We start from the raw sequence: 13,366 nt of genomic DNA on the forward strand, positions 1-13,366 counted from the left end.
TTTGCCCAAAAGGGAGTAACGCAAGCAGATCAGTTGTTTTCTTATTTGTTTACTCTAAATCCCCTCCATAGTATCTCCATTTTGAGGACCTGCAGACCAAAAATGAAAAAAAGATAAACACTAAAGAGCATGCAGAAGCTGGTTCTGTTTTTGATTTATTTTTTTATTCATATTTCTTGGGGCATTTTACTTCTGGGTCTATATTGTTTCATGAGATGAACAAAATATATTTTTTTGTGTGAGATAATTGTAGGGGGTCCTGAGATGACTTACGGGGGAAAAAAATATTTCTACTATGCGCATTTATTATTGTGTCTGTTTATTCAGATTTTTCACTAATCGTTGCCTTTTCCTTGTGAAATACTGAATAGTTTTCGGCCTCTCTGCCTTGAACTGTTCACCACTCTGAGTCTGCACTATGCAGGCTGCATAGTTTAGCCGCAGGCATCGCTTTGTTTTAAGGGGTGATAAGCCAAAAGGTTGAGGACCACTTGTTTAGATGATGATTTTTAGCATTCGTATAGAATTTAGAAATAAAGAAGGTTTTGTAAATTAGGGTTTGTGTCCATCTCTGTATTAAGATTATCAGTTGTGAATGGCTGTACAAAAAGTGCAACCATTCAGCACCTTTTTGATGCATTTGCATGAAATGTATACTTAGAAATCCCAATATGTATACCAAGCTTCATAGTTACTGGGTAAACCCCTGCTGAGTTGTGAGCCATTGTATTCATGGTTAACACCACATGCACCAATCCCAACCAAACTATACTGACAAATATTCAGCTCTAGAGCAGGTGAACCCAGTTCCACAACATTTCATTTCCTACAGGTACATTCATTAAGGTGTTTAATGTGCCAATGTACTGAAATATTTTATATGTTTGTGGAAAACATTTGCATACACTTGCAAACTAATGGGGCGGATAACTTCCATAGGAAGGTAGTGTGCAGTGAACATACAGTGCTGTTTTGGCTACAAGGTGTAATGATTTGAAAACATTGAGTAGATATTTGGTTTCAGTGTCAGTCTAGCCTTCCAGCAAAATTATATTTATTTAAGATATTGCAAATAAAATAACATTCTATCATTACAGGGTTACATACATATAGTAACACAGAATGTCCAATAGTTCAACTCTGGCTTACTATTCCAAGTTTGCAGTAAATGGTTTGATGAATATAATACTTGCATATTTATTGGACAAACTACCACAGCACATCACAACTTGTAGCCAGTTTTGTGATAGGTCACAGCCTCATAGGTTGATGTCAGCCATATTGTTTATCCAGCAGAGGAAGTGGATCATTATCTGAGTCCACTGATACACTGGGCCAAGTCTGATAATCAAGCCAATTGTTACTAAAAAAAAATCAGTAATAGTAGACTTGTATAATTCAGGAGACAAGTTTGGAGAGCAAGGATAGTTTAACAAGTCTGCCCAGTAAGTCCTACATTGTGAGAGTTATGGCCTTTGACCTGTAATCATAGTACTCTGACTAGACCAGCTGGGATAGTATTTGTTAAGTCAGTGTTCAGGGGCGGCATGGTGGCTCAGTGGTTCGCACTGTCGCCTCACTGCAAGATTCCCGGCCCTGGCCCTTTCTGTGTGGAGTTTGCATGTTCTCCCCGTGTTCGTGTGGGTTTCCTCCGGGCGCTCCGGTTTCCTCCCACAGTACAAACACATGCAGGTCAGGTTGAAGCACTAAGCTCTTAATTGCCCACAGGTGTGAATGTCTGTTTACCAGTGTTCGCCCTGTGTTGGACTGGCAACCTGTCCAGGGTGTTTCCCTGCCTTCTGCCCAGTTCATGCTGGGATAGGCTCCCCCCCCCCCCACCCCCCCGTGACACTCAATAGGAATAACCGGTTAAGGACAATGAATGAATGAATGAATGAATGAATGAACGAGTGAATGAATGAATGAATGAATGAATGAATGAATGAATGAAGGAAGGAAGGAATAATAAAAGACAATAAAGACACTGAATGAAGTCAGTGTTCACAGATATCAATCATAGTGCGAAAGAGTAGCAAACTAACAAAGATGATCATAAGCTGAAGAAAAAAATCACCATGTACCTACCTTAGTGTTAGCATTACTTAAATACCTAATTGACTCCACACTATAGGGCTTAAAGGGCTTATTCAAAAAACAGTCGATATCCAAACAGTCTGTTGCATCTGAGAAACCAACAAAATAAGTACAAAAGCTAAACTTGGACAAGTTCCATGACTTAAGGAGATATGACCTTTTAACCTTTTGTGTAAGCCCTTTTCAAAAAAAAGGCTTAATGTTTACATGCAACATCAATGGTACTATGAAATTGACTTGTGACTACAACTAAATGAGTCAATAATAAAAAAGGTTGAATAATGTAGCTGAATTTTCAGCCTTGGGTCTCATTGGCTTGATTTTTCTGACCCAAAAAAGCCCCTGAAAGCAGTCATCTCATATATGCGATTTGACACTTGATAAATGTACTTGTTCATTAATTTACAAGAATGCAGTGTTACCCCCATAAAATCGCTGACCGCATCAATCAAGAAAAAGTGTTCTCTCTGCTAAGGTGTAACATCATTAGCATGGTTTTGGGAAAAAAAGAAAAGAAATTAAAAGCCATAATACAAATTGTATTTACATCTGTTTTCAATTGGTGAAATTTCATTCTGATAAGAGGAAAGGAAATATTTTTAATATTCATCGTTCATGTCTGCTCTTGTAGTCCTTCCTGTGGTACTGACAGCTTGCTAGATGCAAAAAGATTGTTGACTGATTAAGGCGCATCCAGAGGTGGAGACAAAGTGGTTTTCTTTCAAGAACATGACTCTGATGAGACACAGGAAAGAGGGTAATGCATTAAAGATAAGGAAAAAATCCTGGGAAACACACACACACACACACACACACACACACACACACACACATACACATATGCAGTGAGTCAGCAGATGAGTCCCTCTATCTTTCTATGATCTCATTTTCTAACGCCTATGCTTTTCTCTCTCCTTTGCTTGCTGTCCTAGTTGTGTAGTTGTACAGATGTTTGGTCAACATTTTTAAGATACACTAGATGATCTTGTGCGCTAGGCATAGGCTATTTTGTGAAAATTTCCCATAGGCACTCACTACCATGAGGGTTTCAAGGGAGGGGGGGTGTAATATGTACATGCGCATGCACATACAGGCATACAACACATAGGGTGTGGCAGGAAAGATTGACAAACAATGCCATGGCATCTAGAAGGGAAAGTAACCTGACCCCAAGAGAGAGGCAGAGAAATAGAATACAGGTGAGATGAAAATAGTGTAATATTCCACCGTGCTGTCAGTGAATCTGTTACAAATGAATTGCGACTCTCCCACCCTCCATAACTATCAGTTGCTTGTGTGTACTGTAAGAAACTACAGTATTTTCAATAATAAGGACATATATATTAGGTGGGGCCCTATTTAGCAAAGAGTGTACAGTGTAAGTGGCTTATGGGTCATTTAGATTTTAGGGATTTGGCTGACACTCTTATCCAGAGCAACTTACAATGGCTGAGCAGGTAGGGGTTCAGAGTTTAGTCACTTACTAGTCAGGACACATGATTACTGTGGGGGTCAAACGGGTTGGTCACACTAACTAACTAACTAACTAACTAACCAGTAGGCCACCCTGCCACCTGGGTGGAACTGAAATGTTAGTTTCCTAATGAATGCACTAATCAACTATCAATTACACTACAACCCCGTGCGATAGGAGGCGGTAAAGTCAAGTGCTCCACCTTGCTCGGCTTTCTCGTCTGGTTTGAATTAAATAATGGAGTTGTAAATCCTTGCTGGAGCCGGAGTCAGTTATCATAATTGTGAGGCTTTTTTGTCCGTTCCGTTCAGCTGGTGTTCCGTTTGCTGAGCTGTTCTCGGTTGTAGTGCAAATTGGCTCACAGACAACGTTGACCGTTGGAGTTCAGATAGTCGTCTGGCTTGTTTTACTGAGCAACATTTGTGTCAGACTGCGCTTCCGCCATGTTGAAGTGATTCAAGTTGTGACTGACTGCTGGGACCGAAGTGACAAGCCCCAGAAATCGGACTAGATAGAGTTGGGGGGGCTGCAACCGCGCCGGTGACGCAGGAAAAACACCCAAAAGCAGAGAAAAAACCCGTAGGAATTAGATCTTTCTGGTATCCTGTTTTGTCTCCTGCGAAACAGTCAGCGATATAGGCCACGTTTATGTAATATACGACGACACCATCGTTCAAGGCTGGACGTAGCCCGTGAATAGAGGGGGAAGTCCTATCAAATTCCTGGTGAGTTGTTAGCTAACTAGCTCGGTAGCCTGGCTGCTGATGGTTAGCTGGCTACTGCTAGCTCTATCACAGCTCTAATATTGGCGTCAGCTGGTGGTGGATGCCAGGTAACGTTACGGCATTTGACTTAATTGTGTTAGTCTGTTGTTGACAGCGTTTCTTCTGTTAGCTAGCGTATATTGTATATGTATGTTAGCCTAATGATGTCGATTGGATTAAACTGCAATTCATGGTCTTAACATTACAGGTAGTCAGACCCAGTTAGCTTCCCCTGCTGACAAACTGAAGCTAGCGTTAGCTAGCCGTAGTCAGCCGCAAATGGTCACAGACACTGTCTACAGACTGAGAAGGAAGAATTCCACTAAGCATTTCATGTTTACAAGTTGTCGAAATTTAGTTATCGAGTACAATCTTCCACTCAATCTTATTTGCATTTTATCCATGATAGCGCTAATAAAATTGTATTAATTTAATGGAGATTGAATCAATCGGGCCTCCAAGATCGTATTTTCTATTTGTTTTAGCTATAACTTTAACGCTACATCTCAAACAGTCAATTAAATTTCAGGAAATAGACGAACCCCCTGTCACTAACAGACGTTTGACGTTATCTATGCTAGCTAGTTTGTTGACCGAGCTGACGAAATGGTAGCAAACTAACGTTCAACTTAACCACAGATATTTCGTTTTATAGATAGCAAACTATTTATTTGCCGAGTCATATCGGCTAGCAACATGTCAAAATAATGACTTGGTGCAGTTTGGGATTTTATAACGCTAACCTTAGCTAACGTTCGCTGTTTCTTTAGGTAACATTAGCTCCTCGCTAACGTTAGCACGACAATGCTCGTTGCAAATGGCGTTACAGCGCCATAGTTGGGTAACAATAACGCCAGGCAAAATGAAGTTACATGGATAATGATTTAAATTATTAATCAATCTTTTCTTGTGCGTAAGCGTGTCAATTATGTAGCAAACGTTGGCTGTGCAACTAGCTATAATGGCAGGCCCGATCGAATGAAGAGGCCTCTGTGTGTGTGTTGGTGAAATGGGCTTTTGACGACAAGGCCTTCACTGCTCTCCTGTCTGGGCGGATCGCCTTGCAAGCTAACATTAGCTGCCGCAGCTAGTTGCAGACATTAACTAACTAAACCACCAGCTGTTAGTTAACGGCGCTAGCTTCCAACGATAGTTATGTAATATTACAATTAGCTATTATTTTATGCACAGCTGTTAGGACAATTTTCTTATTTTGAAGACACTCCAAGCTAAAATACGTAGATGACCGACTGTGGTCTAGCTCCGCTCAGAAGCTTTATTGTAATAACATTTTCCCCTAAAAGCCGGTTCAGTCCAAAAGGCCGCAGTTGCACCCCTATGTTGCAGCAGCGCCCGTCTTACTAGTGACAGTAGTTGCCGTATAGATGTCACTTTCAGGCACCTTCTCGGGTCATTAAACATAATGTTACCTTTTTATGGTTCAGGAAAGTTTCAGTGACTGGCTAAGTACCTCAGTTCAATGCTATGACATTTCGTCTTAAGCTTAGTAAATGTCATTGGCCAGAGTTGGCCTCTGCTAGCTCTAATGTCAATTGTGATCACGATTGCTGATGCTGAACCAGATATCACTGGCCACCTGCAAAGTAGGAAGTATTCTAGTTTCACTACCCTTAAAGTATAAACACTGTGACATGACATAAAAACACAATATCTGTTTTAATTGTTAATGCTACCTCACTCACATCTCTTGAGAAATGATTGGCTACTCACTAAGTAGTTGTTTACTCATCAAAAATCTAATTATTATAGGTTAGTACACCCATATTACATACACATACACACTTGCAAAAGAGACTGTCCGCCTAGCCTTTCGCTATTCCCCTCTAGGAGAACAGACGTGCAGCTGCTGTGGTTCTTAATGATGTTATTTATATTTGGACACAGTCACGGTTTGATAGGTGTTTACTTGAATGACAAACCCTTAATGTTTTGGACATTTTCATTTGTATCCTATATTTCTGTGTATACAGTGGATCAAATATTCCCCTTTTAATTTTGGTTTGTAAGCCTATTTACAGTCATTTGTTGATATGGTAAACCTGGCCAGAAGACTGACTGCTTTTTGATGGGGAGGTAGGAAGGGAGAGACTGTGTGTGTGTGTGTGTGTGTGTGTGTGTGTGTGTGTGTGTGTGTGTGTGGGGAGGGGAGGGGGGGGGTAAACAATGCTCATCATTATGGCTCATGGCCTCATGTGTCCTCTGGAGCTTGGTTTTACAAAGGGCCAGACTGCATATTGTGATTGTCAACGACACTAAACCTTTCAGCTGGTTGCAGAGGACTGAGAATGTCTTGATGCTTTTAGGTGACATTTTGTTTGGCTTTGATGTTATTTTTACATTTGAAAGATTCCTTTTTTTAATTAATTGACACCATGTCTCTACATCAGCAAGATGCCTACATACTTAACTGCATACCAAACCTACACTGCTGGTTGATCCATGATGTGTGCGTGTTGGGGGGTAAGGGGTCTGTCTGTAAGTGTAAAAGAAAGAGATGAAAAATGACTGTCCTGCTTCCTTGCCAACCAATCCCATGCTTACTACAGGAAATCCCCCATGTTGTTTGAAAATCATCAAGTCATGGTCCCTTCCCTTTTTGGTGCCCTGCACTTTACCGATTGTGATCACTGGAATGGCTGGGGCAGAGTTTTATGGATTTGGTGTAAGTCCAGTGTAATGACATCACCCCTTTCCACCTCAACTTGAGAAAATAGCATTGACTCTGACCCAGACTAAATGCTTTCACATTTGCTCTACTTGCATACGTTTCCTGTATATTGCAGGAGCTACCCACCCATTTTGCTCTGCTTCTTGGCTTGTGTCTGATCTTGTGAGGATTAAAATTAGACAGCAGATTTGTGATTTCTTATCCAGTGAAGAAAGGCTTTGTTTGATTATTGATCTTCACTTTTATTGAAGCTCAGTCTAGGTTAGTTTTGAGTGTAATTGGGCTCCAGTGATAGAGACTCTGTGTTCTCTTTTCTGATAGATTTTTTACATTTTATTGACAATTCAGACGGGGATTTTTGAAGAGGGAGAGATTACAGTAGGCAGAGCATATAGCCTAAATGGGCAATGTTGATTTTAGTGACTGAAAGACTATAATGACCAGCGTGGTGTTGATTGATATGACAGTGGAATATAATGATATACTTGAGATCAACTTATTGATTGCCGTTCTGTGACATTGAATTTGCATTTATGTTTGTGTGTTGGGCAACATTATCTGAGTTGTTTTTTCACAACTGTCTTTTAATTATTTTCTGGTTGTTGTAGCTCTGAAGGAACTGGGAGATAATGAAGAATCATTAATTGTTGATTTAGTAGTATCAGACAGCTTTTCTGCTGCCTATATGAAAGCATACAGCTAATGTATTGGTCCCAAATGTCATAGCAGGCCTTGTTAGTCAGTGTTGTGGCCAGGCCTAAAGGTGGTATCAGTGTGTCATGCTGATGAGAGTGAGATCTTAGAGCTCTCCCTCTCTCTGGAACTTAACTACATCAGCACCTCTGGTGTCTGGATCATAAACTGTAAAAATTATTCGAGACTCCAAACTCATACATTGTATGGATTTCAATAGGTTTTGCTCAGTGGTGCAGTATGGCAAAGATCCTCACTTCTTATGAGCCATCTTCTTTTTCTCTGTTTTTTCCATTGAGCAGCCACAGTAACTGCTGTCCATCTACGGTACAGCTGCAGGCATGGGTTGTGAGTTTGAGTATGCACAGTAGTCCCTGCAAGGCTGAGAAAAAAAAAAAAAAACTAATAAATTCAATATTTTTTTGATACCTGTAATTTGTGGGGAGGAAATACAAGTGCTACTTTGAGATATGTAGCTAAGAAATGTAAAATTTTCAAATTTCAATATGTTGCAGGTATTCAAAACATCCTGCAAGGAAAAATTACAGTTGTTCCATAAGACTTTTTTCCGAGGTGTCTCTTTGGGCAGAAATATATGAAATGCAAGCAACTATTAGGGCACCACATTTTGAGGTTATAAGGTGCACCATTCATTGCCTAACTGGTCTGTAGCACGGCTACTGCCAGCCTCTGTACTGAAAGAGGGGATTCTTTCCATTTGAATGACAACATTTTGTTACGTCTTACTTTCATTGCTATCAGGGTTATTCCTCCAAATAAGCTTGTTATTTGCTCACTGGAGGTATTTGAATGTAATTTGTAATTGAAGCAGAGCTGTGACTCACTTTTAGGCCATATGACATTGACTATGGCTGCCTTTAAAAAAGCATGTATTTATGTGCAGGATGTGTTGTTGATTAGACAGTCAGGTACCACTGCCAAGTGCTGAATTGGCAGGCTATATCATGTTTCACTGATCGTCATACTGACATTTAGTCAAGCTGTGCCAAGTTCTCCAGCTGATCTGATGGGAATCGGCCCAGAGTCAGCTATCCAAAGACAGTGGGACAGGTTTTGGAGACTCTTCCAGAGTGTCTTGTTATCAGGGTGGTAATCCTTATCACTCTCACCTCTGCACACAGTCCACAACACATCCAGTTGTTCACTGAACACAGACTCTTGGCAGGTAGTTGCTGAGAGAATATAGTAAATGACCAAGCACAGACCAGCTTTCAGAGTTAGCTGATTTAAATTGTAGTTTTCAGCACTGAGGTGACTTGCCCCAAGGTGATATCCATCTGTTAGCCTGTTCCGCTTGTGTGTTGCACATAAACTGATAATGCTGACCTTTACCCCTCTTCCCTGCTCCAGGTTATGCAATGGTCTCAGCGGCCCATCCAGATCTCCAGGTGCTTGTGTCCCTCTCTCTCGTGTTCGGGCTCTCATCCCTCTGCTCTACGGCTGAGGCGGCTGTGATTTTCCTCCTGGCCAGCGCTCCCTAAGAGGCCAAGATTGCCAAGATCTGCCCTGTGGCGAGCATGACGGCCACCACGCGTGGCTCTCCGGTGGGGGGCAATGACAGTCAGGGCCAGGGCCAGGCACCCGATGCCCAGAGCCAGCCCCCACTGCCACAGAACCAGGTCAGCATCGTCTCGCCAGCCCATACTCAACGTTAGACCTTTCCTCGCTCTCCTTTCTGTCTTCTGGCTCCATCACTCTGCCAACTGCACTGTCTGTCTGGGCTATTCATCTTCATCCGCTCATCTCCCTTTGTGTCCTCAGTACCCCCACCCTATTTGTCCTTCATACTCAGTATTTCTGATCTTTTTCCTTCTCTGCTGGCTGCTGCTTTCATCAAACTCCCTATTCTCTCTTCCTATTCCTATTTTATATGCCTGTGCATTACAGCGTGTTACTGCATCAGTGGTCACAGAACAATGCCATCAGCACCCCAGCAGCAATAGACACATGTAATTAAATTAACTTGTAGAGGTAGGAGAAGGAATGGTGTGTGTCTTTATGTCTCTCTCTGCGGGAGTCCAGACACTGCAGCAGTTGTTTTTTTTGTTTTTTTTGTTTGTTTTTTTTCATTCAACAGCTAGTGCTCATACCTAACCACACACAGATGCCCAAGGGAAGGAAAAGGGAGGGAGGGAGCGGAAAAGAGAGAGAGAGTGTGTGAAGGCGAGGCATCAATGAACAGAGCCTCCTGAGTGATGGATAAAGGGTGTGTGTGTGTGTGTGTGTCTTTGTGCGTGTGCATGTGCAGGCCTCTGTTGGTTAGAGATGAGCAGTGCTGAGACGTGAGAGGCAAGCTGCCTATGTAGGTCAGCCAAGCAGAAGGAGCCTTCTCCACACACCCCCACATTTCACATTTCTCAAGTTATGCCTCTCTCTCTCTCGCTCTCTCTGTCTCTCTCTATCTCTTTCTCTCTTACTCTCACTCACACACACAACTGCTGACGCCACTACCGTTGCTCATACACAGTCATTAACTCAAGCAAGGAATCAAGAAAAGAATGGGCACACTGGTTCTTAAACAGACATACTCAGAGATGCACATTATCTCTCTCTCTCTCTCTTTCTTTCTGTGGCTCTCTTCCCTCCAAGAGATCTATTGACAGCACCCCAACATACATACACCCACACACCACCACATTTATACTTCCTAACACGAGCACGTCAACCCACACACACTTTGCTGTGTGCTGTCTCAGTCTCCTCTAGGGAGATAAGGATGAAAAGAATATTACTTGGTATGCCAAATAATGCTAGGACTATGATGACTTTGTTTAATGACCTTTCTGGAGAGATGCCTGCACGCGCGTGTGCACACACACACACACACACACACACACACACACACACACACACAGGTTGCATGACAGCTCAATATTGCTGTATTTTTGTGATGTCAAACACTTATTGCATATCTGTGACAATAAGAATTCTGAAGCGTTGAATCTGGTCTAATGTTTGGCATTATTATTTGATTATTTTTTGGTTTTGTGGTACTTGGTATTGTGAAACTTGGTCTGACATAATATTGTATGGTCAGATTTTAGTTGTATGACTACTGTCACACGCACGCACGCACACACACACACACAAGCATTAAAATGACCACAGAGACCAGTGTGCACTCTCATTCTGATTGTCTATGGTTATTCCAGACATCGTCTCCTAATTCATCCAATGAGAACTCTCCAGTGAGCCCACCAGATGAGCAGGGCCAGGGGGATGGGCCTCCTCAGCTGGAGGAGGAGGAGCCAGCCTTCCCTCACACTGACCTGGCCAAACTGGATGACATGATCAACAGGTATATACACACGCTCTGACGCAAATGCGATCCACCACTGTAATTAAAGTGTCTTTTGCATGCCAGTGTGTGCCTTTCTCTGCATTCATGTGGATGTTTGTTTCCTCCCCTAGGCCCCGTTGGGTTGTTCCAGTTTTGCCAAAGGGAGAGTTGGAAGTCCTCCTGGAAGCTGCTATAGATCTTAGTAAAAGAGGTAGGAATGGAAAGAAAGCTCTTGTGTTTCCTTAAAGATGCTATGTGTGGGATTTATGCCCCACTCTGTGCTTTCATTTGGTCTAATTAGTGGCTTCTCCTGCAATATCCAAGAATAACTTCTCCATTAGATTGTGAAGTTATGCATCAAAAGTGATGAGGGAAATTGATCACACATGCCAATGGGAAGCAACTCAGAGGGGCTAATTAATGTAGTGCTGATGGTCATGATCACAATTCAATTGACAGTGATATATTTGGAAAAAACTCTCCATGGGTTACCTTCATAATCCCAACACCCTGTGGCATATTTTTGGAGTTTTAGTTATGTACCCACTTTATGCTCCTGAAACTGAACAAATATAAAATGACTCTAGAGCAAGATGGAGTATACAAGTTGTTGGATGCCGTCATTAATGTCGCTTTCATTTCACTTTGTAGAGCATTTATATGAATGGCATCGCTGAATGGTCTCTTTCCTTTGCAGGACTGGATGTTAAGTGTGAGGCGTGCCAGAGGTTTTTCCGAGATGGTCTGACCATCTCCTTCACTAAGATCCTGACAGACGAGGCAGTCAGTGGCTGGAAGTTTGAGATTCATGTGAGTTTCTTCATTTCACCTCCACAGTTTGGTACTTTGAGGAACACTAGTTTCTGTATGCCAAGGAACCAAAATAACAGTCTACCACCTTGGGCTTTTGAGGAAGCATATAATCCCTTGAAGGAAAAGAATCGACTCCAAATATGTTTGAAACTTGATATTTCTGTCCATTCATTGCTCAATTCTTGCAGAAGAAAATATGATGGCTGTGAACCTAAATGTATTGTGGCTATTTTCATAAAGGCTACATTTTAGAGGTAAGAATTCTGCTCTGATAAAGGATCACAGTCTTTGGAATTTGAGCACAACATCTACTCTACATGGCTCCATTGGAAGGGATCAAAGTGTATCTTGGGAGTTGAAAGAATTCTATTTGATTGTCAGGTGGTGTGACTTGGCACAGCTGAAATGGAAAAAATGAAACCTCAGTGTCCTAGAATATAGGTGTATAATGGAGCTCAGCATTGTCCTCTTCATAGTCTTATCTATTCTTTGCATTGACTTCTTCTTTGACTTTATGTCAGTGGATGTATTTGTTGGTCAAGCCTGACTCTTGCCTGCAAATTGAGTTTTCTATTTGGCTTTCTTAGAGCTGAAGGGAGGAGGCAATGCCAGGGGTGATCAATGATCTTTTTGCTGAAAGTAGTCAAGGTTGGCTGTTGTGTTAACTTCAGGAGATTGATCTGTAGAACCTTTTCACAGTAAAGCAGCGAGACAAGGACATAAAGGAACTAAAATATCTTTGTTTCTTTCATCTTGTCGCCCTTATTTGAACTGATGGTTTAAATTTTGATCTAAGGTTTAAATTTTGATCTAATCTTATTTTGAGATATGACACAAGGTTGTGCATTTCAGATGCATTATCTACTTTGTGTTCCACAGCTGCGCCGATTCTTCTCATTAGTCAACCAAAAAAGTGTTTTGGAAGGAACCGGATAGTTGTAAGCTATATGTCTGAAGTCTCCGCGAGCCTCCCTGGAAAGCTCTGAGTCAGTACCATATTGGTTACTCCTATCTTGTTCCTTCAGATCTGTGGACCATACATAAGGAGGAAAGGGAACACCGTGTACACGTGGCTGTAAAGAGATGTCTGGTTAAACGTTTTTGTTCCTCAGTTGTATATTTTGGTTGTAGGCTGTTTGCTAGATTTTATCAGTTAACTTGAATGTGCCATAGAATAAAACCTAGAGTTAGTTAATTATATTTGTGTGGTGCATTTTTTTGTACCACACAATGAAATCTCAGGCACCATTGATCAGATTTTGACAAAACTAGGGAATGATTTATTTCACCACTGTGTTGTGGCATTTTCAAAATCACACTGATGGGCCCAACAGGGGACACCGCATCGTTCATTCGTCCATTTGGCACGTATGATATCTCAGACACCATTCATTAGATTTTGATGGAGCTTAGGGAAATGATGCATGTCACCACTTTGTTCTGGCATTTTCAAAATTACACTGACTAGCCCAAGGGGGGCGCTACAATTTCAGGTCAAAACAAGGTTATGCAGTTGTTACTAATTGGCCCAGAAGGGG

At 41.7% G+C, this 13,366-nt stretch overlaps 1 protein-coding gene across 13 annotated transcripts in view; it reads left to right on the forward strand.

The window, feature by feature from the left end:
* The first annotated feature begins 3,886 nt into the window (after positions 1–3,886).
* The window catches only part of usp9 (ubiquitin specific peptidase 9), a 37,473-nt gene continuing 27,993 nt past the window's right edge, over positions 3,887–13,366 (forward strand). For all 13 annotated transcript variants that reach the window (XM_071926312.2, XM_078285899.1, XM_071926316.2 and 10 more), the window contains exons 1-5: positions 3,887–4,293; positions 9,086–9,354; positions 10,888–11,033; positions 11,147–11,226; positions 11,713–11,825. In XM_071926312.2, the coding sequence (XP_071782413.1) occupies positions 9,253–9,354; positions 10,888–11,033; positions 11,147–11,226; positions 11,713–11,825 (441 nt within the window). In that variant the 5' untranslated portion in view covers positions 3,887–4,293; positions 9,086–9,252. The remainder of the gene's footprint in view (positions 4,294–9,085; positions 9,355–10,887; positions 11,034–11,146; positions 11,227–11,712; positions 11,826–13,366) is intronic.

This window comes from Centroberyx gerrardi, chromosome 10 (genome assembly GCF_048128805.1).
Source record: "Centroberyx gerrardi isolate f3 chromosome 10, fCenGer3.hap1.cur.20231027, whole genome shotgun sequence".
Classification (NCBI taxonomy): Eukaryota; Metazoa; Chordata; class Actinopteri; order Beryciformes; family Berycidae; genus Centroberyx; species Centroberyx gerrardi.